Source organism: Falco punctatus (genome assembly GCF_963210335.1).
Source record: "Falco punctatus genome assembly, chromosome: 5".
Classification (NCBI taxonomy): domain Eukaryota; kingdom Metazoa; phylum Chordata; class Aves; order Falconiformes; family Falconidae; genus Falco; species Falco punctatus.
Window position 1 is genome coordinate 80,281,605 of NC_137584.1, and position 25,470 is coordinate 80,307,074.

At 41.4% G+C, this 25,470-nt stretch overlaps 1 protein-coding gene across 1 annotated transcript in view; it reads right to left on the reverse strand.

Moving 5' to 3' along the window:
* The window catches only part of GALNT2 (polypeptide N-acetylgalactosaminyltransferase 2), a 97,896-nt gene extending 77,118 nt beyond the window's left edge, over positions 1-20,778 (reverse strand). The window contains exon 1 of the mRNA XM_080388875.1: positions 20,184-20,778. Coding sequence (XP_080245001.1) covers positions 20,184-20,477 — 294 coding nt within the window. The 5' untranslated portion in view covers positions 20,478-20,778. The remainder of the gene's footprint in view (positions 1-20,183) is intronic.
* Between the last annotated feature and the right edge of the window lie 4,692 nt (positions 20,779-25,470).

The window sequence follows — 25,470 nt, forward strand, 5'->3', positions numbered from 1 at the left end:
TACTACCTTTCACATTTTTAAGTTACATCATGAGTTTCTAGTCACTTAACAGCCGGACAAGCAGAACACTAAAAAACAACTGAGTTTTACAGTACTCTTATATGACAGAAGGAAGGGAGGAGGTAGAAAAGTCAGGAGTGAAGTTGAGTCTAGGGAGGGAGGGGTGAGGGAAAGTGGGTTTAGTTTTTGTTCTAACTTCTCACTACCCTACTCTATTAATAGCAATAAATGCATTTCCTTGAGTCTCTTTTGCCAATGGCAGTAATTGCTGAGTGATCTTCCTGTCATTATCTCAACCCATAAGCTTTTGATTGCATTTTCTCCCCCTGCCCTGTTGAGGATGGGGTGACAGAGCAGCTCAGTCGGCACCTCGTGGCCAGCCAAGATTAACCCACCACACTGAGCACAGCTGGAGGAGCAGCTACAGTCATTCGCTTGACTTGAAAATAAATAGCGCTCAAATATCCTTGTTGCTTCCAAAATCTCCTTTCTACCCTGTTCTGCTACGTATCTTTTCTACAATACTCTCACACGAATGAAGTCTCTTATCACCGACTAGAGTCAAGCCTTCCTGCCAGTGTATGCCACATACCAAAAACCTTGTAATCCACCCTAATACGGTGGAGAACAGCAAAATACATCCAACTCACCTCAGAGAGCCAAGGCTGACAGTACTCAGTCATTCATAAGCACAGGAAGAGCTGGTCTAACCTCCATTGCAATATGGGCATGCTGTTGTGTTACCAAGGTGCTAGCTAAGTCTGCTGCAGCAGTGCTGTGGGCTTGCACTCTACTATAGTTGTGGATTCACCCCACGGTCCTTTCGGCAATAAAATCTCACAGAAAGCACAGCCAAACTTGCAAGCAACCGCAATTATTTTGACTTATTTCCATCTAGAACAGCCTTTCTCAATGGCACTCACTAAGACATTTGCAGCTATGAGGAAGAGTAAGTTCATATCCCAGCATAGATATGAGAATGGAAAATTGTCACCTTACTAGAAAAAGGATCTTCACAGCCAGCAGGAGCTAAGAAAACAACAAAATGCTTTTTATAGGCTGTGCATATTACCGTACAATACAGCAAAACCAAAGAAGAAAGGGTATTTGTATGCCTGGCTGTGAGGCATTCTTCACTACTTGCCTTTTTAGATTCAAAGCAAAAGAGCTTCCAACATAATACAAAAATCACAGTATTTGTGCAGTTGTTCATAGGTTTGCTCTTTGGAGACTAACCAGACAAACTGAAACATGAGGTACAATACGCTACCCATCACACCGCCTACCCCCAAAGCAGGGAGGAAATGGAAATACAGATGGCCCAGAAGGAAAGTCATTGTTCTTGTAGAGGGACAGAAATTCAGTATTAGTTGCATAGATTCAGCCCTTGAATTTCAAAATTCATTACTTGGATTTAGTAAAATAATAATACTATTGTGCTAGTAAGAATATCTGCAACCACGCAGCCTCTCCCACCCTGCAAAGAAGGGAACTTCATAGATGCTTGTGAAGACATACTCTGTCATGCACAGCCATCTGAGCAAGACACACTAGGAAAATTATATAGTCCCATCCCAGACTTCCCTTTGAATTCAGTAACACCATTCTCCTGACTCTCTCTTCTCCTTATGTTCTCCCTCCTCCACAGGAAAAAGCCACAAGCTTTAGAGCTAAAAATCTGGTAAAAAGAAATCAATCTACCTCAATTAAGAGAGGAAGGAGGTGCGGGGGAATAACAATACCGGGGGCTAGACATGGGCACTCAAACATTCAGAGAAATGCTTATAGTGGGCTTCACTGAAGTACAACAAATGTATACCTTACAGTCAACAGTGTTAAAATAAGATTTTAAAATCCAGAAGCCACTCTCAACTACTCATATTAACCAAGTAATGTTTCAACTTCTGAATCTAGCCATTGACATATAGCTTCAGCATCAGAGGCTAAATTTGAGGCGGTTTCTGCATTGAGGTAACTTCTACCCATACATCTGTGTTGATAATCTGCACCAACAGAGCATATTTCACTGCAGTTCACATATTGTACTCTCGTCACCAGTACCTGCTATGGACAAATCTCAGATGTGAAAAGCAGAAATGTTAAGTTTTCTATCCCTCCCAGTAAATACAAACTCCTGTGTCTGAAAACCAGTTCTTCAACTCAAGCAACTGAAAATGTCACAAAGGCAAGGGAAGCTTCAAGGGAAAATATTGAGGGTTATATCTGTTTTATGGAATGAATATATTAGAATAAGCAGAACAAAGATGGTTGATTTTGTATGCAATGAGAATAAAGAAATAGCTACATCACCACTCTTCAAAAACAAATTCCCAAGCCTTTGGAGATATGCCATACCACACAAACACAGACTCCAAGACTGCTACCAGAGCAGATTTCTTTGGAAAAAGAAAACCTACAATGACAACAAATTGAGGTCTGGCAGAAAGTTTTTCAAAATGTCCTTGCGAAGCCATCTTTAAGTTAACCTTCATTCAAAATCTTTGATAGAATTTCATATCCAAGTTCATTTTGAATCATCAAATTGCCTGACGTGGTAAACTGAAGTTTTGCCATCCACCCTCCCACCACCCAACACACATACTCCCACTCTGAAGAGCTGCTTTTGTTCTAAGATGATTATATTCCTCAGGCTCCGGTTACCATCAGCGCAGCAGCGTGTCACACATTCCTTCCAGCAGGAAAACCACCATGTTATATTTCTTTGTTTCTGAACTTACCCCTTTTACACTAATTTGAGGATTCTCTAAGGCAGAGGGTAAAAATATTATTCTTTTTTTATGACAGTGTTTTACGTAATTTCCTCCCCAAAGGGTGCTGGTCTGCACTGGTGGCCAAAAAACCTCTACAGGTAAGGACTCTATTTTCTTTTAATTCAGTGCCTACATGCACAACTTGCATCAGAGAAGCACTACTGTAAAATACATAACCCAGTATAATCCTACTGGCAGCCAAATTCTTTAAAACCTGGAACAACAAAATAGCTGCAAATAAGTAGCCATGTAGTTCTGGTCCTCACAAATAGTTTTTTCTGAGTATCTTTCTACAAAATTATGCTATCAAGTATTGGCTGGAAAGGAGAAAAACAGAAAAATCAGAGGGACGATACAGTTACCAGATGCAAAGAAAGCCAGTCAGCACAGTAGGAGAACCTACTCAGTGATCTTTATAAATGAAATCAAAGATTCCTTCCTGGAGCAGAGCTGACTACACTCCTTGGCAGAGCTGTGGAACCAATCTCCTGAATATAGAGCTCATTTTTTTCAGTATCATCTTGAAAACGAACATCAATTTTAACTTGTAAGTTTGGTAGCCTCTGTACTACTTCTGTATAAAGATTCAAAGAAAGTCTACTAAACCTTACTTGAAATTCAAGCATTGGCCACACACCAAGTTTGGTGTTTTTTATTATTACAACTATTGTATGCGGAAGATGCTCTTCAGACTCTGCAGAAGAAAAATTTTGTTATAAAGGACAACATATTTCTTCAAGGACTGCCGGGAGCTATTTGGTCTCCCAAAGCTTATCACTTTCTGTAACTCTCAAGGAGGAAAGTAATTGCATGTATTAAAGATTGCATTCCTATCAGTTAACAATATACAAGGGGGGGGGGGGAGGCGCAGGGGGCAACAGACAACTATCAAATTGTTATTTAAGCATTCTTATGCATTACTCATGACTATATGGCCATATTACCAAACGATGACATAGTTCAGTAACAGTGCATCTCTTCCTACAGACAAAAATCAAGTACAAATGACCTGTCCACGTGGATTTTGCTGTACTTCATCAGTCCTTTATAAAGGAAATTATTACAATGTCCTTATCGCTGTGACATTTCAAGTCAATATTTCTGTGGTTTGGAAAACTTGTTCAACTACAATTGTCTAGTAACCCGAGATCTAGAAAATAAAGCGTTGGTCTGCAGCCTTATGTAGAAAACTGAAGGCTCCAACACCCCTGTTGCTTCAAACTGTAGCACAGAGAAAATGGTTATGTGAAAGAGGGAATCGGAGGCATTTTGCCATTCTCAAAAAGAAAAAAGATCCAACACAGTTAAGAAGTCTTAAAGATTGTAAACAGTACAATGGCAAAAATACCACAAGCAGATTAAATTAGCTTTTATTTATAAGACACAATACTTTCCACTTGCACTCAATGCAGACAGTTTATGAAGTAAAATATCAAGCTTACATTAAATGGTAAAAATATTTTGGAAAAACAGTGCTTGTTATTTCTCACTGCAATAGTAGAAATCTCCATTCCAACTTCTTTTACAGCAACATGACAAGACAGGTTTTGTTTTAAGTAACAGAGGTGGATGGACAGGGATGCTGAACATGCAACACATTCAGAATTAGTGCGTATCTAAGGCGGCAGCTACAAAACAGAGCCTTGGCATACAAATGTTATGAAATATACAGCTTCTCTCTATGAACAGCCCAAGCCTACCACTGCAGTAGATTTTGAAAACCACATCGTAAAATAGCAAATTAGTTAAAATTTGTAGATACTCAACCACAGGAAAAAAGTTGGCAATTTCACCTCCCTTTCACAATCGCAGATCTCCTCTCAAAACACCTTCTGATCAATTCTGAAATAAGCTGAAGTCGTGCAACATTAAGATGGGCATTGACATTTCTAGTGCCAGTGCCACTTACCAACAGGAGCGATCGCCCAAGAAGAAAGGAAGACTGAAAAACAAGTTCAGTGCCAACTGTTTGTACCATGGAGAGGCACTGAATGCAGTGGGAGCCAGCATCCCATGCTCGCCAGAACCTAACTCACTACCTACCAAAAGTTACTGTGAATTCCCAAACACCAATAAAGGAGGGGGGGGAAAGCAGCTTCATTTTAGCTTTCAGACATGTATTCTAGCTTTAAAGATAACCTAAACCCTGTATTTCAATGGTTAGTCACACCGATTGTTACAGAGTAAACTGACGGTTTCTTAGAAGATTTTCAGTACCCTAGTTTTGCCACAGCTGTGGGTTCTCCTACCCAGCTCAATCATTCCAGCTATTTTTGAAGCGTGGTTTGCGGCGACACAAAACTCTTGATTTTTATAGATTGCTGTGACTTGAAAGTTTTTGAAACGTACACACCAAAAGTGGGCAAACTCCAAATCACCTGTCATCCTAGGATGAAGCACCATGGCTGTTTCATATCCTTTTTCTTAGTTTTGTATGCCCCTATACCACGTATTTAGTTTCTCTATATATACACCATACTTTATAGCTGCCAAAAAAAGACACTGTAGTATCACAACTGATGTGGTTTCCATTTCTAGAAGTCTCCTCTGCTAATGCAAACTGGAAGGCAGCTGACAGTCTATGAAAAAAACCAATTGTCATCATTGAAATCCAAACGTGACTGAAAAATAAATAAATCAGTAGAGTTGTCGAGAAGCAACCAAATGAAGTAGAGGGATACAGTAGCCCAAACAACAAAACATACATGAAAAGAACAGCTTTCCACTCATATTTGCTCCTAATGGGAAATAATTGGTTTTGTCTACAAGTAAATTTGGTGAACAGGTATACTGAACAGCTCAATCTAAAAATGCATCGTTAATGCTCAGCACAGAGATTATTGTTTTCTAAACCTCAAAGCTAAGTGAATTTAATAGGATAACTAAAATTATACATTGTTGCCATTAGTATAAAATGCTGCCTCTGCTACCTGGTCTCTGCCTGAAAGTCAAATCCAGCTGAACTGAAGGAAATCTGGGGAGAATGCCACGCTGCAGATATGTTCTTTGGTTGATGCTCATTTGTACTGACGCTAAGATTAGTAAAACCCACACTTGTTCTTAGAACTTGTGATGATTTTCTGAGATAAGGCTATGCTAGTGTGCCTTTCTTAATTTTTTGACCTACAGCTTACCTCTTCTGTGTTTCTTCCTTTTCTTATACAGGATGCTTTGTTGGTGACTGATGAAAAATATGTACAGCAGACACTATACCTTTTAAAACAAAGTAGCAGCCTATATAATTACCTCTCCTTTTTCTGCTGCAGAACACAAGTAAAATGTGCGTTGGTGCATGCCAGCTACGATGAAAATTATTAGATTATTGCAGCTCTTCTTCCTCCACAAAAACACTGGCTTTGGGCATCAGAAATGGAAAGAGCCAGTTCCTAGTTTAAGGTACTAAAACAGAAATATTGAGCTCTTTTATTATTATTTTACCAGTATGCAGTTATTTAATGCTTAAATCCAGGATCACAGAAGTTTTAGTTAATGGAAAATAACCAATTAACCATCTAAGCTCCTGGTTAGACAGCAGGTTTCCCAGGAAGTATTTACCATACATTCTTTATTCCATGGCAGGAATACCATCATGTCAATACCAGTAGCTTTTCATACTTGCAGGGTAAAGAGAACATGCAATTTATTTACACAGTTGGTTTTTTTCAACTAAGATGAAGAGTGCAGCCACTAGAGATTCAAATACAAACCCAAGGGTGCAGCACAGAACTAATACAACTTCTGCTGTACATCTTCAACCCTCAAGGGACTAAAAGGGCAGTGTATGTTACAAGTTGCCTGTATTACTGGAATGGGTGTAAGAGGTAGAACTGCACCTCCAGAAAAAACAGGCAGAATCAAGTTAACAGTTGAAAAACTACATGGTGCCACACGTAAGATAGATTATACTGTGATAAGTAAACATAAAAACTGAATATTAATATCGTGGTAGAGACTAATTACTCCCACTATAAAACACTGAAAGGCATCTGCATCTTTACTAGACATGAGCCAGTAATTACTGTTTTCTTCAACGGCAAACAAGGCTACTCTTAGCTAGAGTATTTAGGGAATTAATCTTAAAGTTAACATGGACAAATTAATACCACATGCTTCAGCATGCTAGCACTCAAAGGAACAGTAATAATACAGCCCATACCATGTTATCCACCTATTCCAGCAGTACAATTGGAATAATTCCCATCTCAACAGTAGTTCTATCAATACTAACATCATTGCAATAACTGGCAAGCACTGCTGTTTACTGGCAAAACAGGGATAAGCTTTGTTTTTCTGGCAAAAGCCAGAATTCGGGAGAAGAGGAAAGAAGAGATCGACTACTTGATCATTGAACTATGGGCAAAAAATAGCATTCAGGCATGCAATAACCACTGTAACTTCCGAAACCAGAAGAGAAGCCAGTACTAGCACTTCCTATCATTCCACTGACATTTTCTTCACTATTTGTATAATGGCAAAAGGCCATTCAAATACAAGGGGGGAAAAATTACTACAAAATTACTGTCTTAAACTAATAAGCCTGAAAGAGAAGACTAAACCATGTCACAAGAAAGCAAACATGCTGACATCCCAGCTGCTACAGCCCACTGCCAGTAAGAGCATGAGAACAGTCTAAATGAAAACACTGCGCAGTTGCCAGAAGAACAGTTATACTGACATACTTCCAAAAAAACTCTCCCATTGGAGACTCTTCTTCCTTCAGCTGACAAAAGAGCCAGCTAAACAAATTCAGACCAGAAAACAGCTATCTGCAAGCACTAGCTGTTCCCAAAAAGCTAGAAAAAATAGCTTTTTAATTATTCTGATAAGACACTTATATGAAAGTACATTTTCTGGGATCATTTAATGCTCCCCCTCTATCACCTCCATCCAGGAAAAGGAACACGTTATTTTAACCTACAGAAGACAAAAGCAAATGTCTTCAAGTCATTTGAAACTGCAGATAGCAATCTGCGTCACTGCAACGTTCACACTTCTTGGCAAAAAGCAGAAAGTCAGATTTGTTCAAATATCGTACAAGAAACAGCAGCAAACAAAGTATCAGTATCTACAAAAAGGTCACAAAAAAAACCCCAAAACAAAAAAACTGCCAAGACCAGTTTTACATCTACCCTCACTTGTATAATAAAGCAGAATCTCCACTTCAAAGCCTGTCTTACCCAAGAAATTTATGTTTTAAAAAAATCCACCATGTGCCATGATGTTCTGACAAAGTATTATGACAGTACAAGAGGAAACTGACACAAACATATAGCTAAGGGGAATTACGATTAAACTCAAACTAAGACGGTATATAACACTCAAATAGAAAAGCATAAATAATCCAAGAAAAGTGCAGACACTTACTGGTTGTTCTGCACACATAAACAAGTGCTTAGGGTCTTTTTTGCCATAATTTCAGTGCTCCTATGGGTTATTTTAATAGAAATTGCCATCTTAAGTACAGGGTTCCTCCTTAAGTTCCACTAGTCACATCTTTTAAAAAAGGAAGATAACATCTTGAAAGACAAGTACATACACCCACTAACATCCAACACATTGCTTATTCATCATTATGAACCAGCTTTCATCACAAACTGGGTACACGAAAACCGATGTTTCTTAACATAGTTTTAGAAGTCTTCACAAGACTTTACCACATCACTTGCACAGCAGTTCCCCCCCCGCCCCCCCCCCCCCCCCAAAAAAAAAATCTTCAAAGCAATTTACAACTGAAAACCAGTAAGTTCACTTATCGTACGGTATTCAAAGGAAGTAACATCCAAAGTACTCCTATACCCCAAGACTCAGTGAACAACATCCCTAAACTGTTTTAATACACTTCTTGGAACACCAAGGACATTTCTGTAATTTAAAAAAAAAAAAAAAAAAAAGTGGTAGAAGGAGACTTTACATCAATTTTCTTGCATGTTTCTCCAGATCCATCACTGGAAACTTCTCAGTAACTGGGAAAACGACATAATGAGATAACAGCCACAATCACAGTTAATCTGAACAAATGCCATTATATTTCCAAACTATTGCCTGCATGTGAGCTGCAGCCACTCTTGGAAATAAACATTAGAATACCACAATTCTAAACAGAACTGTACATGTGTGAACTGGAGATTTCAGAAGCGGTCAACATCAGCTGCACTAAGATTACACACTAGATGTGGTTCACCAGATAGCTTAACTGCTGTGTCAAATTCAGACCCACATTCTAGTAAGCTTAGCACCATGAGGTCCACCACACTTCAATGCTGAAGGCTGAAAAGCTTGAGCTATCCTTTCCATAGGATGTATAACTTGAGACATTATCATTTCTTAAAGTCCATTCAGTTACTGACTTTTAATCCATAAAAGCCAGTTGTCTAATACAGCTTGCTGAGATACATGTAGACAAAAAGGTTTATCAGCAAAAGGCCACACTAAGAGATGACCACATGAGAATTTCTACCGTAAGACCACAGCTAACATTTACACGGAGATACCTAAATCCTTCTAGGAAGAAGCCCTTTTCTAAGTTCGTGGTGTAAAAATAACCTGTTAAGACCATTCAGTCTTTTGCACAATAGAACTGGGACTCTAGACAGTGCTACAATGCAAATAGTCAAAAGCATCCTTAATAGGATCTTTTCACCAGACTTTCCAGTACTGTCAGACAGTGTTTACAATGGCCAAGTTTATCAAGAAAAGGATTATTTATACACAAACAACCTAGCAAGTATACTATTGAAATGGTAAAAAAAATGTTTATATATGCTTAAGAAAAAAACCACACAAACCACAGCACTACTTTGGCATATCACTAAAATAAGACACAATCATAGCCAAATTTGAAACATTTGCAACCTTAAGGAATAATGGCAATTTAAAAAAAAAATATTCTAAAAAGTCACACTCCAAGACCACCTATGTGTATAAAGCCAGTTTTTACCCAAGTTTCTGGCTCTTGGGTTTGCAAGCACACAAGAGAGAACATTAAATGACTACAGGCTGATCTTACCATCTTGATTTTCTAACTATTCTTCCCAGGATATAAGAAGTATTATTCCTAGACCACTATGATCTGTATTAGTTATCTCAGTAGGTAACTGAAATGGTTTTTTTAGCAAATAGCTTTTGCTGTGTATAAAGCCAGGCACTTTAGGTCTAGGCTGAAGCGAACATCAAAAATAATTTCTTGCTTATTTTTGCTAGAGAATATTAGGAAAGTATGGTGCATAACTGAACAACTGCACCTTAATGAGGCATACTGCATCCTCATCAAGTGTGTCACAAACCTGACAATCACTGCAGACAAGTTCTTCAAGAATTCTTTCTCCTCTGGATCAGTGTAAGTTTTGTCCTAACATACTTCTAATTCTTGTGATACCTCAGTGGTGGTACCAACAATCTTCCGCTGAGTTCAATCTTCCCACTAAGAATCTACCAGGCTAAACAACATTGGCGCTTAGATTTCTATAATTTTTTTTTATTTTTTTTTTTAAATAAGGACTTTTCCTCCAAAAGTGTTCAGCCACACTTTTTGCTGTACAAAGAATCCAGTCTCTCCTCCTTTGCTTTTTTGCACATTAAATATGAAACCTAAGGATGCAAAGAAGTGCTGCTGTTTGCTAGGCCACTGCCCACTACTTGTAGTTTAAGTATTTCTTTCAGGCTCCAAATGCCTTTTTATTTAACTATCAAGACCTGCAAGTTCTTAAGAAGTGCTTATTAAAAGAAAGCACACTTCGCAAATGGGGTGGGGGCATTGTCATTGATAGACATTATTAGTTTAAGAGGTATTAAGAACGGTCCTTAAAAGCGCACAAGTAACAGAGTCAAGCTCCAATTCTCTCACCGAGTCCTTATGGCACTTGCTACAATTACTGTTCACCATCAGCACCTACAGAGAACACCAAAAGAAAGCTAGATGCTGTGCCAGTGGAATGAAAAGGAACATTTCCCTAATTACAGCTTCAAAAAGTATTCACTAACTGAGTGTCTATGGGTAATAACTATTCCACATGGTAGAACAGTCGGTTCACCATTTGCTGAGGCTAAATGACATGGTACATCTTCATGTCAGTAGCTGTTGGCAACGCAACACGTGTTGTGAGAGCACAAGTCAGAGGTCTAACAAACACGCACTATCTGCTCCAAATAGATAACACAAGAGAAAATGAGCAAGGTTGCTGTTGATGGATGGTCTGCTGTGGTAACTAGTGTGTTCCACTGCAGCAGAAGACACACCACCACCCTTCACAAGAACTGATTATGCTGTCTGGACAACATACACGAACCCAATTTTGTGAAACACTCCAGCAGATGTATACTGTAATCCAACTGCCCCCACATTTTTGGCAGGTCCACCTACCACAGTAGTGGTTTTGTGAAAGGAACACACTTCCCAATGGTTGAACAACCACCTGTAAGTATGTAGGCTGGCCCACCATTAGTCAGTAGCAGTTTTCTACCAAATGAAGTAATTTATGAGAAGGAAAAGGAACTCTTCCTTACCAAGACCTTGGTAACCAAAGAAAACCTAAACGGTTTTTTCTTCTTGCTTCTCTTAAGTGACATGGAAAAGCCAAGCTATGTAAAGACCTTAACCTTTCATCTCACTAAAGCATATATCCATATAGACATTCATATATTTATTGACCATCCTTAAACAGACAAGCCAGCTAGAACAAATTTATTTTAGTAACCAAAAATAATTTCAGCTGTGCTGATTATTTCCAGGGTGGCTAAACATTTGGAACTTCATACAAGGAGAAAACATTTTCTCCTCATCAAGTCATAGCTCTTTGAGAATTTGTACACAATAGCATTAACTCTGTGCCAGTTCTTTGTATAATCTTTCCTTGGGTAGAGCCTTTTTGTTTCAAGCAGATCTGTTACTCAGTAGACAGTCTACTGCACTCTGCTAATGCCTAATAAACTCAGCATAATCTCTCATTATTCTTTGCTTTCCTTAAAAAAAGCAGCCAGGTTTTATGATAAATAATTTTACAGCTTCAGAAAAGTTAACAACTGAACCTGCAACCTTTCCAATAGGCTCTTTTTTTCTTTTTTTCCATAAGAGACCACAGTTATAAAGACAAAAAATCTAAATTATTGCCTTTGATGTGCACTAAATAGCAGATTTGGGGGATATATGGAATGCTCTAAAATACAGACTTTCTGTTCTTTTACTATCTCATTCCTTTCCCATTTGAATTTCATAAGCTGAGCTCAAAACCAACATCTGCCTGGATAGTCCCTTTACACAGATGTGCTTTGTCAGATGGTGGAGCTATTTGAACTAGCATATTTTAACTTGTTTAAATGACAATAAAGATACCCTGGGCAATTAACAAAACCAGCATATAAAAAAGGGATAGTGGGAAAATAAACAGTTTAGACAGAGGAGAAGGCAACTGGGGGGGGCGGGAAAAGTGTTGATAGTAATTTGCACAGGCTACACTGGAAGGCTATCATATGAACAAGTTCCTTTGTTTCTCAGAAGAAAAACAACTTTAACATGTAAGTTGATATACACCAAGGCAAAAAAAAAAAAAGCCTACCTTAAAGCCATACTGGAAGCTTAAAACATGCTATATTTGAACAGGGGACGTAGGGATGTATCAGTCACAGTTTTTAGAAAAAAACAGATGCTGATTTTTTCCACTTTCTCAATCATTAATGCCTGCCACATGACACAATAAATAGTCCAGGACAGCTTGATTCATGCTAACATTACTTGGCAAATGAACACTCAGAACGACAGGCAAGCACATATGTGGTACGCATCAGTAACACACAGGTTTTATAAAATAATTCATTCTGCACATAATGGAGAAAAACCACACCACACATTTAAATACCTTCACTTTCACTTCCGCTTCACAGGAGCGGTCTACCATATGAAGCTTTCTACGAAAGAACCTTACGGAACCAGAGAGACCATGAAATGGTTCAACTTCTATTGTATCTAGAACATCTTATGCTATGTCTTTAAATTCAAACACGCATAAAACATACATTTTGATGTGGGCATTTCACTTTCTCCCCCCCCCCCAGTCTTCCCTCCTCAATCCATCCTTTACCCTTTTGAAAGCTTACATGAAAGGGAAAAGCAGGAGAAAAGATGAGCATCTAATAATTTAAAAGTAAACAGCATTAAAGGATGCAACCAGGTTTTAAAATTTATATAGTTTAAGACACCACTACTTTGCATTACACAATGGCAATAAAACAACCTGCTTAGTGTTTCCTTCTGTAACACCCACTCTGATACTCCATTTCCACACTATCCCAATATATTCGGGCAATGACATTCAGCCCCATATTCTTGCAAAAAAAAAAAAAAAAAAAATGTCTCACTGCTTCCTGCAGATTCATTATTAAAATTCAGCTGTATTGCCAACATATAAGCAATACACAGCTTCTTCACCAAGTCCTAATAAAAATCACATTTATTAACAAGTCATCAATAGCCAGGGAGTTGAAAAACTGTACAACACCTGGCTGTACACTGCTACAGCTAAACTACTGCCAAGAGTAGGTTATTTAAGAACAGATTCAAGTGGACCAAGTCAACTTAAACAGAAGCACAAGTTAATATTTACCAACTGCATTTACTTCATCTGGGCAGTTCACATTCATCACCCGAGTTTCACAGGATCAACCCTGTCCCAATGTTTTCTTTTCAAACAGACCTGACTTAACCAGAAGTACTGTATTTAAAATTTATATGCAGCTACCAAAAAGTCAACGGAAAACATTTTCTAGACTATCTGCTGGAATTAATATTTTTAAACAGTTTCTAGGCATGCAACAAAGTGACACCCAGTACCAATATAAAGGTGTCTTTTCTATTCTGTAGCAGAGTACTGTTGTGAGCCGCTTTCTAGCCGACAATACCACATTTCTCATTTGATCTACCACCATCTTAACAAAACAGTATCAGTTACACACAAGCACTTGGATACCACACAACACTGGAAATGGAAAAGGACCAAAATAACAGACAAGAGAAAGAGGAAATCTAAGGAAAGTGTGGAATTATCACGTCATTTTGAAGACCAAGATTGAGGTTCTCTAATATACGTTTAAATGGTTTGTATTTTTTCCCTAGATTGGTCTAAAGACCGAGTGATGACAATTTCATTATGGTAATTGCCACTGAGAAGGATCTTTAATATTATTTTACTTTATATGAAGTACTATTGTGTCTTTTCTAAATTAGAAAAAAAGTGCTATTATATCACTCTTCATGTACTTTTGGAAGGATCTAGAACACATGGAAAGAATGACTGACACTTATTTGTAATACACCTTGAAACACCAAGATGGACAAGACAAGAACAAGTAAGGTACGTGGCACACTTCATTAGTGCACTAAATTTTTAAACTACATCTATCAAAGGACATCACTACGATTTATAAACTTTGTACACAGAGATCACAGTAAGCAGCAAACCACAGCAGCAATGGAATAACAGGGAGAAGCACAGCAAACTACTACAATACCCACATGAACGGGAAAAACTAAGAGAAAAGCTGGTTAACTAACCTGTTTTGTATGAAACTACTAAAAGTCACTCTTGTTTCCCCAACTCCTTCTGCCACCACTACAGCCCTGCTCTACTTCTCCATTTATGAAGCAAAACAGCTATCAGTAATCCAAGAGCAACAGCATCTGTACCAGAGCCAGAGTCATCAGCTTCTAACCTGGCAGGTTGCAGGGGACAACACAACAATCTTGCAGCTAAGAATTAATTTCTCACTGACACTCCATCAACTGGAGAAAAACCCCACTGAAGCATTTCAAATATCAGGGGAGAAAAAGGGAAGAGCCCAACGCAACCACAGACTGCACAAAATTTGCATCTGTCTTTTCAATACACTCAATGTTAAATTTTATGAAGTAATCCACAAAAATAAGTGACTGAATTGCCGAGACAGTCATTTTGTCCAGTGACATGTTAAATTAAGAAAACATACATGTACAACAAACTTCAGAGACTCATTTTTACGTTCCAGTCAGAGAAGGATAGCTTCACTGAAGTACCTGGGCATTTTACTTCTTCCCCATTTATTACAGACTAGTATAGATGAAAAATATCCATTAGCAGAAACTTAACCTGTTTTACAGAAGAACATCTTTTTCTATCTCCTTGTACCCTGTAGAAAGTGAATGCCACAGAAAGGACACAATTTGACTTTTGTAACCTTTGATATCTTCACTTGTCTAAAGATCAAAATATCAGAAATCATGTCCAATGTCATATTATATAAGGGACTGAAGTTACATTTGAAAATTATGCAGCAAACTAAAATTAGCATTTAGCAATTAAAACTGGCAATGCCTTCCTCAAACGAAAGAAAACAGAATTGGAAGGGTTACTTTTAACCCCCTTCCAAAAAAAAAAAAAAAAAAAAGCTCTGCTGCCTTCAAGAACCTTGAGAGAGACAGTCAAAAAGTTAATACTCCACAGTTTCATTCTCTGACAAAATCAGGTTAATGCATCTAAAGTTTAAACACATTTCCTTTTTCCTCCACTTAAATCTTAAGAAAAAACCTCAGGTACACTAAATCTGTAGTATATCTAGCGCTCTTGCTCTACTATGTACATTGTTCTCTATAATGGCAATAAAAGCCTCATTTAACAGTAACTGAAATAGTTCAGGGGTTCCAAAAATGAGAAAATAAAAGAAAAGTTTGCATATGCTGAAAGGAGTTAAAGTTTTATCCTTGTAGAACAAGAACTTAAAGCTTCTTTTTCCTCCTGCTTTCCCCAAAGGATCAAGTCACTTTCAACTAGTGACGTACTCAAGGCAAAGCATCACCTTTTTACCTTTGCATGTATTTCGTATCAGCTAGTCCCATGGTACAGCCACCCATCAAAAGTCTGCTCCAAAATAAAATTTAAAAATAAAACAACCACCCAGCACAAAACCAAAATATAGAAAGGAAAAATAAACTAGGTACAGGGTAATAACCAGTTCTACAGGGGAAGCCTGCCTCCCTGTGGCTGAACTAACCATAAATTCCATTTCTCCAATTCGTTCCATTACACCCAGTAAATCTGATGAGCCAACAGTTACAAGCTTCTCGTTCAAGGCAGGTTGGGGTTTGGGTTTGTTTGGGTTTTGGAGTTTGGGGTTTTTTGGCTGGCTGGAATTAATGAAAAAATAAAGATGTTTCTAATTTTAAGAAACACTGGCAAAAGTTAGCCATCTCTCCTTACTGAAAGATCGCTTTTAGTCTCCTCTTCTAGATAGCAAAGGTGGGGTGGGATGGGAGAGAGGTCCAACTTAAAAAACAACTGACACTCTTTACACGGCAACAAAAGCAAAAGCCTGTCAGCACTCTTGTCACCTAAATCCAGAAGGCTCCAAACCTTGGCTCAGCTGCAGCTTAACCTAGCAGGCCTCTCTTGGTGCCTTAGCTTTCAGCAGTAAATCCCCTTTCTGCCTACAGGTCTCCTTCAGGGTATGCCTAGGAGGATTTCACTCTTGGCAGCAGCCAGGAAGCTTTTGGTGCTTTCAACAAGATGCAGACATTCCTCTGTCCTGTCTGAAGGGCTCAATTACATGGGGCTACTTTCTTAATGCCTAGCACAGTAAGTTCTTTAGAAAACAGCTGGGGGTTTTGGCCGTTTTGTTTGTTTGGGGAGGGGGGGGGGGGGGGGGCTCAATCCAGTCACTCTATTGTGCAAGAGCTTAGTGGTTAAAGAAATCAAAACCTGTGTGACAAATACTCAAATTCACAGCAGCCTTAGGAGGGGATCACATCATCAAGATGACTTTGGCTTCAGAGAATATGAGCAGCTTTCTAACCATCTTACAGAAGCTGCTCCATTTTGTGCAAGTCTAAGGCACAGAGCATAAGCCACTTCTGCTACGGGTTAGGAAATTCATCCACAAAAGGAAGGGAAGTTCCAGTCTCTGCTCCAAAGGCTTTTTAATATAAAACATATTAAGTGAACACAAAAGTAGCCCACATTTTTCTCAATCTCACAACTGTTGGGCTTGCAGCTTGCTTTCTTCTGTGTCACAGCCTCTGTTTGGGGAACTGTTTCTCTAACCTTTAAACAAGTGAATCAGACTCACTCTTTCCAATCTACAATCCAGTGATCTGGCTGGAAAAGGAGTGAACTGAAGCCATGGCATTCTCATGCTTACTATCATTTTAATTGGAGATTCACTGGTGGGGAGAAGAAAAAAAAAGAAAAAAAAAAAAAAAAAAACAAAAAAACCACACACACCACATTTCTGCCCCCTCCAAGAACATGTTGAGTGAAAGGCTTCAACTCTACCCTTTTCTTCCTTTCAAGAAAAAAGGAAAAGGTTGTCACACCCTAAATTCCAGACATAAAAGACATTATTTCTTTCTACTCTAGTTTTTATGTCTAGGTCCAGAATGAGAAGCATTGCACCTTCCTTTTTTATTATTATTATTATTATTATTTACATATTTAACAATGAACCAGCTTCTACTTTGTGTGCTTTAGACCCTTCCATGCTTGCTTCCCTCCCACCAAGCCACAGCACAGGGGCCAAAAACTTAGGCAAGCCTGTACCGCACACTGCAACAGCCAAACAGCTTTGCAGATCTTACTAGAAAGGTTGTAAATGGAGAACCAAAATAATTAGAAGCTGACATTAATCCTGACACTATCCTAATAAGGAAAGGAAAAAAAAAAAAAAATATCACTCTTTTTCTCACACTCAAGTGCAATCCTGGCAAAGGGCAAACAACTTCAAACTCTCCTGAAGAGAAAAGAAATTGGTGATGTTCATCGCATCACAGGACTGGTGACTGTGCCAGACAAGTCCAGTATGTCTGGATAACACACTATGTCTGCGTACGGAAAAAAAAACCCTCATCATCCTTGTGGAAAAAACCATCCTGTTTGTATAACCAGATCTGTAATTAACATGCAAATTGCTTACACAAATGAAGTACTATCCCCTCCCGGCTTTTGTAATTTTATAGACTGAACACGGCAGAGACTTCAATTTATTAAAAGTGATGTTCTTCTGCAAGCAACTGTTTCCATTATATTGAAATAGTGGGCAAGTAATAGGACTACATGAAGTCATACACACCAAGAAATTTACTACAGCAGGGTTTCTGTTTGTAAGTTTAAGACAGTTTGTGTTTTTGTTTTATGCCAGGGTCTGACACTAAGTTAATAAGCCTTTTATTGAGATTCAAAAGCTATTACATTACAGACATCTTCCCCTACTTACATTTGCTAACCTACACTGAGGCCCAGGATTAAATTTTACGCTTCACTGACAGAAAATAGAATCCTAAATCACCAATCCACACATAATTGTTAATTTCCCCACTTGTTTCTTGTGGTCACAGTACCTACTTTCTTCCTTACCACAACCTACTTTAAACTTTCACATTTGTAAACCTAGCACTGAGCTTCAGCTCAGGCCTATGAAATGTCTCTTTTTCTTCAGATTATCTTCACTAAACTCTCCCAATTACCCAGACCAGTAAAGTTTACTAGATTTTGGGCAGAGTGATAATGAATTACACTACCAAAGCAAGTATTAGTATCACAGATCTCTTAAAACCATAATAAAACCTCCTACTAATATCAATAATATACAGCAGCAGGTTCTAGCGATAAAGTACCAGACTCTTACTTAGAAAAACTGGTTTCTTTTCTATTTCATTCTCACCTAGTCTTCTAGGTGACCTTGGGCAAATCACTATCCCCACACTGCAGGTTCCCCAGCAGTAAAAATGAATTGAACAGACTTGCAAATCCGTCTGGTAACATCAAATGAAACACAACGCAAGAGTTAAAAATATACTTCCCTAACTGCAGATATATTTTCCTTGATAGCTCTTCTTTATCCCATTATACAGCAGCAGCCTAAGATTGCTTTTACTTTCTAAATACACTCCCATGGTTCTTCAAGAAAGGCTTTAGGCTATTGTCTTACTTTTTATCACATGCTTGATCTATTTCTCCTATTGTATCTACTTTGAAGGACTCAGAACTTGTATTTAGCAATACACACTTAACACTTACTTTATTATATCAAAAGTTGCTGTTGAACGCATTCCTAAGCTATGGGGAGAAAATAAAAACAGGACACATCAGAAGAGAGAGCCAATTATCAGCGAGCAGCGACTCATTCTCTAGACACTTTCTCACACAAGTAATCACGCAAGTATTTGCTTCCACGACCTGCCACAGGAACCAATCGGCTGATTTTTACCAGGAATACATGCACCGATGAACCAAACTGCAGCCGAGCGACATGAAGACTCCTCTTATACAGTGCTAGACTTTAAAAATGCTACTTTTCATTTAACAGGAGACTGCCATTTATTAGCAAATAACGCTGCTGAACTGCAGTGCACCGCTCACTTGCCCTCTTCGCATTTCTGGGTTTGTGTGAGATTTTTTTGAAAAACCGACGCAGTGATGAGATGCTTTTTCACTTTTCCTGTTCCAAAATATAAGGCTTAAACCATTTCCAAAAGCTCTTGGCTTTACTAGTCTTTGGGAGTAAAAAAGGCCACACACAAAAAAACCCTTAATTTTTTCTAGAGTTAGTGGATAAAGTTGCTGCCTCCCACATCATGCCACAAAAGCCTGTTTTGCTTGATACAAACGTGAACTATGACATGCTTCCAGCTATTCTCACGATCAAGGAATTACCACAACACATGGGAAAATTTCCTTAACAAGTTGACAGAGGGAATAATGAAAAAAAAAAAAAAAAAATCACTCCAGCACTGTCAACAGACAACTTCTTGAACATTAGTAACCGAGCCATTTAAAAAAAAAAAAAAAAGAAGAGCCAGACCTTCCACACCACAGGCACGAAATGTGACAAATCCGGCTATTTCCTGAAATACTGCAAAACCGATCGGAAAACGGCAGCTTTTCCGTGCTGCGCTAAGGAAAGAAGAAATCGCTGTGCATGGGGAGAAAAGGCATTTGCGGCTGGGATCCTCGGTTCTCTCCAGGGGGAACCGGAGCCCAGAGGACCCGGGTGCCGGCGGGGAAGGAAGGGGCCGACGTTACCTGCCCGGAACGGAGAGGGGCCGAGGCGGGCCCCCCCCGGCCCGTAGCGCGGCCCCGCCCCCCCCGGCCGCCCGCCCCGCTCTCCCCTCCCACACCGACTTCCCCCGGCCCGGGACGTGGCCAGCCGCAGTTGGACGGGGAGCGACGTGACGGGGTTGAAACCGGTCTGAAGTCCACAAAGAAGCCATCTGCCTCCGGGAAACGGGCTGGGGAGCGGCGGGGGCGGAAAGCCCAGGGGAACTTGCGCCCCGCCTGAAAGCGAGCGGCCCCCCCGCCCCGCGGGGCTGAGCGGACCCCCCCGCCCCGAGCCGCGCCGCCTCCAGCCCGGCCCCGGCCGCCCCGCTCCCCCCGCCGGGGCTCCGGGATGGGCTCTCACCTTCCTCCCGCCGCCGCCGGCCAGCGCGGCGCTGCCGCCCGAGTACATGTAGTAGGCGATGCCCAGCACCCAGAGGAAGGCGAAGCAGAGCAGCAGCCGAGACCTGCGCCGCATCCTCCCTCCCGCGCCGCCACCAGGAAACGGCCAGCAGCAGCCGCCGCCTCCACTCCTGCCGCCGCCGCCGCCGCGCAGGGTCAGGGGGCAGAGGGCGAACGCCCGCCCCCCGACCAATCCCGCGCCGCCCGGCCCCGCGGGGGGCGGGGCGGGACGGGGCGGGGCTACCGGCGTCGCCATGGTTGCAGCACGCCGGGCCGCCGCGCCACCGCCTCCTCGCTCAGGGGCCGGGGCCGCGCGTACCCCGCGGCGGCAGCACCGGCACGGCCCCGCCCGCCCCCCCCCGCCCCCAGCCGGCCGGGCCTGGCCCGGCCCCTCCCCGCCGGCGGCCGCGGGTCTGAGGGGCGCACGCTGCCAACAGCCGGGCGGCGGGGGGAACCGTCCCCCCTCCCTGCGGCGGCGGGACCGCCCCGGCTGCGCCTTCCTCGGGTGGCCGGGCGGGGAGAGCGGCCGGCGGGTGCCGGAACGCGGCTTCGGAGCCGCCGCGGGGGCCTGGCCCCCGCCCTCCCCAGGCCGAGCGCGGCGGAGTGCCCGTGCCCGCGCCCCGTGGCTCGGCCGGCGGGGCTGGGGCCTGAGGGGGGCGACCCGGCCGGCCGGGTTTGCCGGCGGCGGCACCCGCGGCCGGGGCGGCTCGGGGCGGTGGAGCGCAGCGCTGCCGTGCTGGTCGCTCCGCTCTGGGATGTCGCTCCCACCCGCGTTGGCCGATTGGAGACTCCCAGGTCCGCGGAAGGCCCAGGCTGGCCACCTCAAGCCGTGTCTCTGCCGCTCTCCCCGCTGTTCCCACCGAACGGCGGGGAACGGCGAGCGTGCTGTATGAAGGTGGTGTCCTGGAAGTTGCTTGAGGCTGGTGGTGACACGGGTCTTCATTAAACCTCAAAGGTGAGAAAGCAAAGTCACGCTGGGTGATGTCCAGTGTCCTCTGTGTGACAGGTGCCTGCATCTCATTTAGTAAGTCTCTGCCTTACGTTATTTGAGAGATCTTTCCATGGCCTTATGGGAGACACCAAGGTCCTGACAAGCCCACCATCCCACCGAGGCCACACACCTGCTCCCCCTGCGCTTCTGGGGTCACTGCATTACAGCAGTGCCCGAGCTGGAAGCGTGGTCTCCCCTATGCTGGCCTAAAGGGAGCTCTGGGGGACTGCCTGGATCATCCCGGGAGGCTAACCCAAACGGGGCCTCACTCTTAGAGGCTGGTCTGTTGGTGTGGGGTCATCGCCTGGTAAAATTACCTTTCTTTCTGCTTACCCATTTCCACCCTTAAACACCTCAGGACAGACGCTACACTGCTGCTGGCTCTCACTGTGGTTCACTGACTTGTGTGAGTGCAGCTCATGCTGCTGTTTTTCCACACCACTGAGTTTTCTCTTGTTCGGCATTTGCTGCTCTCTTATCCCACTGTGAAACATGAAGAAATGAGAACACAAAACTAAGAAAGGAAGAGACACATTCCCTAACAATTAAAAAGCACCTCTATTTGAGAGCCATAGTACCCACACAAAACAGAACATTCCTGGTTTTTAAAGGTTTTCTCTGTCCTCTCACCATGTTTTATCAATACACTTACTGCCACCCATTCCGCCTGTACCCCGCATCTCTGTCATCCTATCTATACTGACGTCAAACTTCTGCCAGCCCAGCCACGCCAGTGGCTATGCAACCTCTGTGGAATAGTCCTCACCAAGCCATGCCAGGATGTGGCAGGGCTCTGGCAGCAATTCTGTTGCATGAGCAGGCAAAGATCCAGCAGCCAAAAGAAATGGCATCAAAAACTCACCTGCTCACCAGCACAGTCACTCTGCTGACACTCTTGTCAAGAAGATGATTCATGTCAATGCTGGCACTGTCTGGGCAGAAGTTGACTGACATGCAAAGATTTCAGTGGATGACTGCGTATCTGCCCACCTGCCAGAGCCCTGATGGAGCAACAGGATGGGTGAAAAGAAAAAGGAAGAAATCCCAAGTAACTATTCATTCAGGGAGTGTAAAATAAAGAGAGATCTCTCTTCAGAGCAAATGACTTTCAATACACTCAGCGACTCTTGGTTTTGGAAGGAGTTGGAGAGAGACACCCAATTTGCGCAAAATACAAGTTTTGGAATCAAATAACTGGCATCCATTGAAGTGAGGTACTCTGGAGAGTACGGGCTGCCAGGAGACACGCAGATGTTCTGGATGAGAGTTTTTGATTTATCCCGAGTGTGTTTGATGCAAGTGAGAACAGTTCCTGCAAAAGCACTGATTGTGCTTGCATGTAAAAAGAAACACACACATCACCCCAAAGGCTAGATTTTAATTAGCAAGATTTTCTATATAGTTCAGAGCACTCTTAGTGGCCCAAGATTGTGAACAATCTGACAAACTCCTGCCGCTTAAGCTCTACGATCAGCTGGACATGAGGTGAAGAAACAGCTCCCTTGCTGCTGGGGGATTCCCTCAGCGGGCAGATCTGCTGAGGGAGAGGGTGCTGTGCATGACATCCTTCCCCGCAGAAAATATCATATATTTATAGATGTGAAGTGCCCAATTCTGGAGCCATAATCCCATCTCACCTTACAAAATCTTCGGCCCACTTACTCTTTAAACACCTTGCAAAGCCTACAGAATCTTTTCTTGCCCTTTTCACAATCTAAAAGATCTTGGGACAGTCTTCAAAGGTCTCCATGCAGCCCCAGGTATGTTCACCGATTTTAGCAATGTGCTTACATAGATTTTTCCCTTTCCAGCAAAATTAGCCAGCCATGCATGTACAGAAAATCTTTCTGTAGCTGCACACTTCATAAGCTTACTGAAATAACCCACTGCACATGCTCAATCACAGTTTTCAAAGGTTTATAACTCAGTCAAATCAAAACAATTTCTTCTCGAACAAGTAAATACATGTCTATTTCAAGGAAGGCTACTTCCACGTCAGAGTTCATTTTTCAGCCTTCTGCTGATAAATTTACAGAAATGCTCAAAAAAATAGGCTGTAAGAACCTATTTAGCTTGAGAAATGTGCTTTTTTTTTTTCTTTTTTTCCATTCTGCTGATATTCTGAACTGGCTGAACCAGTTTTGTTCAAATCTTTCTAAAATACTCGCATTTGGACAAAGTCCCAATCTGGCAGATTTCATCCTGAATCATTTATATTTCACAGACCACAGAAAACACAGAGGTTTAGAATGGAAAATGTTACATGGCTTTAACTCTAGGAAAAGCTGCCTGTTCCATTACAATTCATTCACATGCACATACCTCTCTGCCTCAAAAGTCCTAACGTGTTTAGTCAGCAAAGCAAAACTGAAAAAAAAAAAAATGGCACTTCAATCAAAGCAAAGAATTCAAGAAAAATTTAAGATATTTTTTAATGATTTTTCCAGTGCATTTCAAAAGAAAATATTAGCATATTTTAAGAGCAGCATTGCTGGAATGATTCACAGAATATAACTGCTTCTTTATCAACCACAGCCCTTAAAACAAAAGAGAGAAGTTAAGCATGCGAAAGTACAAATAGGAAATTTGCAGAAGGAATCATCAAAACTGTGCCTTTGATCTGTCATGCAGACACCTAGATTCAATGGGCCAAATTCTGATCTAATTACCTAGGGTGTAAACCAGAGGGAATTTCACTGAATTTTTTTGAGAGCAGGTATAAAACCAGATCCAACCACAACCAGAGTCTAATTCAGAGTGTTAGTGTTCATATGATCTTCTTGTATCTAAAGACCACAAAAGTTGCTCATCATTTTCTGGACTTAAATGACGTAGTCAGAGGTGAGCGAATCCTCCGACAGTGCAAATGGAAAACAGTTCTCACCTTGAGGAATAAGTGAGTCAATCCCTTACTCATGCAAGCAATCTTGTCCTTGCAAAGAGAGGAAGGAGGATTTTCACATCAGGTCTAAAACACAGAAAGTAAGTTTTAAAAGCTATGAAAGGCCAAAAATCCCATCATGATGTCTGAACCTCTTTGACACACAGAAGCTAATGTGTTGCTGATCCAGTTCAGATTACGTTCTTTTAAACCTATGCAGTTATGTCAGAAAGTGTGTCATTCTTCCTCTCTCATGAGAAAGGTTACTCATTAGCCTAATGTAAGATGTTTCATAACACAGAAATCACACATTAACCTGAAATTTAAAATATATCTGTGGAGGATATAGGTCTATTAATGCCTTGAGAACTTGAGCTGAGTACTCAGGCCAAGCCGAGTTTGTGTTTGTAGTGCAAGAATTGTGTTTGTAGTGAAAGATCCTGATCCTGCAAACGTTTATGCAAATGTTTAACTTCATTCAGTGTGTATTCCCACTGGAGTCAGTCAGACTACTCAGACGTTTAAAATTATATGCTCATGGCTGAGTACTTGCAGGATTAAAGGTTAAGTGCAGCTAGCAGGTCTGAAAATCTATGTGGGTGTTTTGCAATTCCTCACTGCACAGTGGTAACAATGAGAAACAAACTACCTCCTCAGCTAAAGACTTGGGAGTCAACATGTCCTTTCCCATCTGTTTAGATGCCAAGAACTATGTTTGTTTAATTTTTCAGCACAGTTTCTGATGCTACCCAGAGTAGGCAGACGTGCTGGCAATAGCATTGAGAAGTGGCTCACTTCCAGAAAATCTTGTTACCCTCCAAGAATGTTTTTTGAGCTGTTAAAACCCCACACAGCAAATATTGTATCACGTACATTTTACCTTGAAAACAGCATGTCACCCTGCCTGACCACAGGGTTTACCATGCAAGGTCCAATTACATTCAGGCTTTTTAGAACTAAACCTCTCTTATCCTAAACTTCGATATCGAGAAGGTAGCATCTTCTCTTTTAAAACATAAAGCAATGGTTATTTCCTCTGGTAGCAGGTTTTTAATGCTGTTTCTCCGTTAGAGATTGATCAACACATTACCTCATGCAATGCAGATACTGTAAATGCTGCATTTTCTCACAGAGTTTTGAGTATCAGCTTAAGCCCTCATGCTTCCAAGGCAAATGATCCAAATCTGGAAGCCCTTCCTCTCTATTAAATAAAGTTTAAGGTTCAACATTCCTTGGAGCTGTTCAGTTCTACAAAGAGAGGAAACAGATTCTTTTCCTTTGGGTGGTGAAGACAGGGAAAGAATAACTCAGCCTCTGGTAGGCCTCCCGCTAAAGATGGCAGAAGCCAGTACAAACTGCAGTCCCATTGCCAACTAT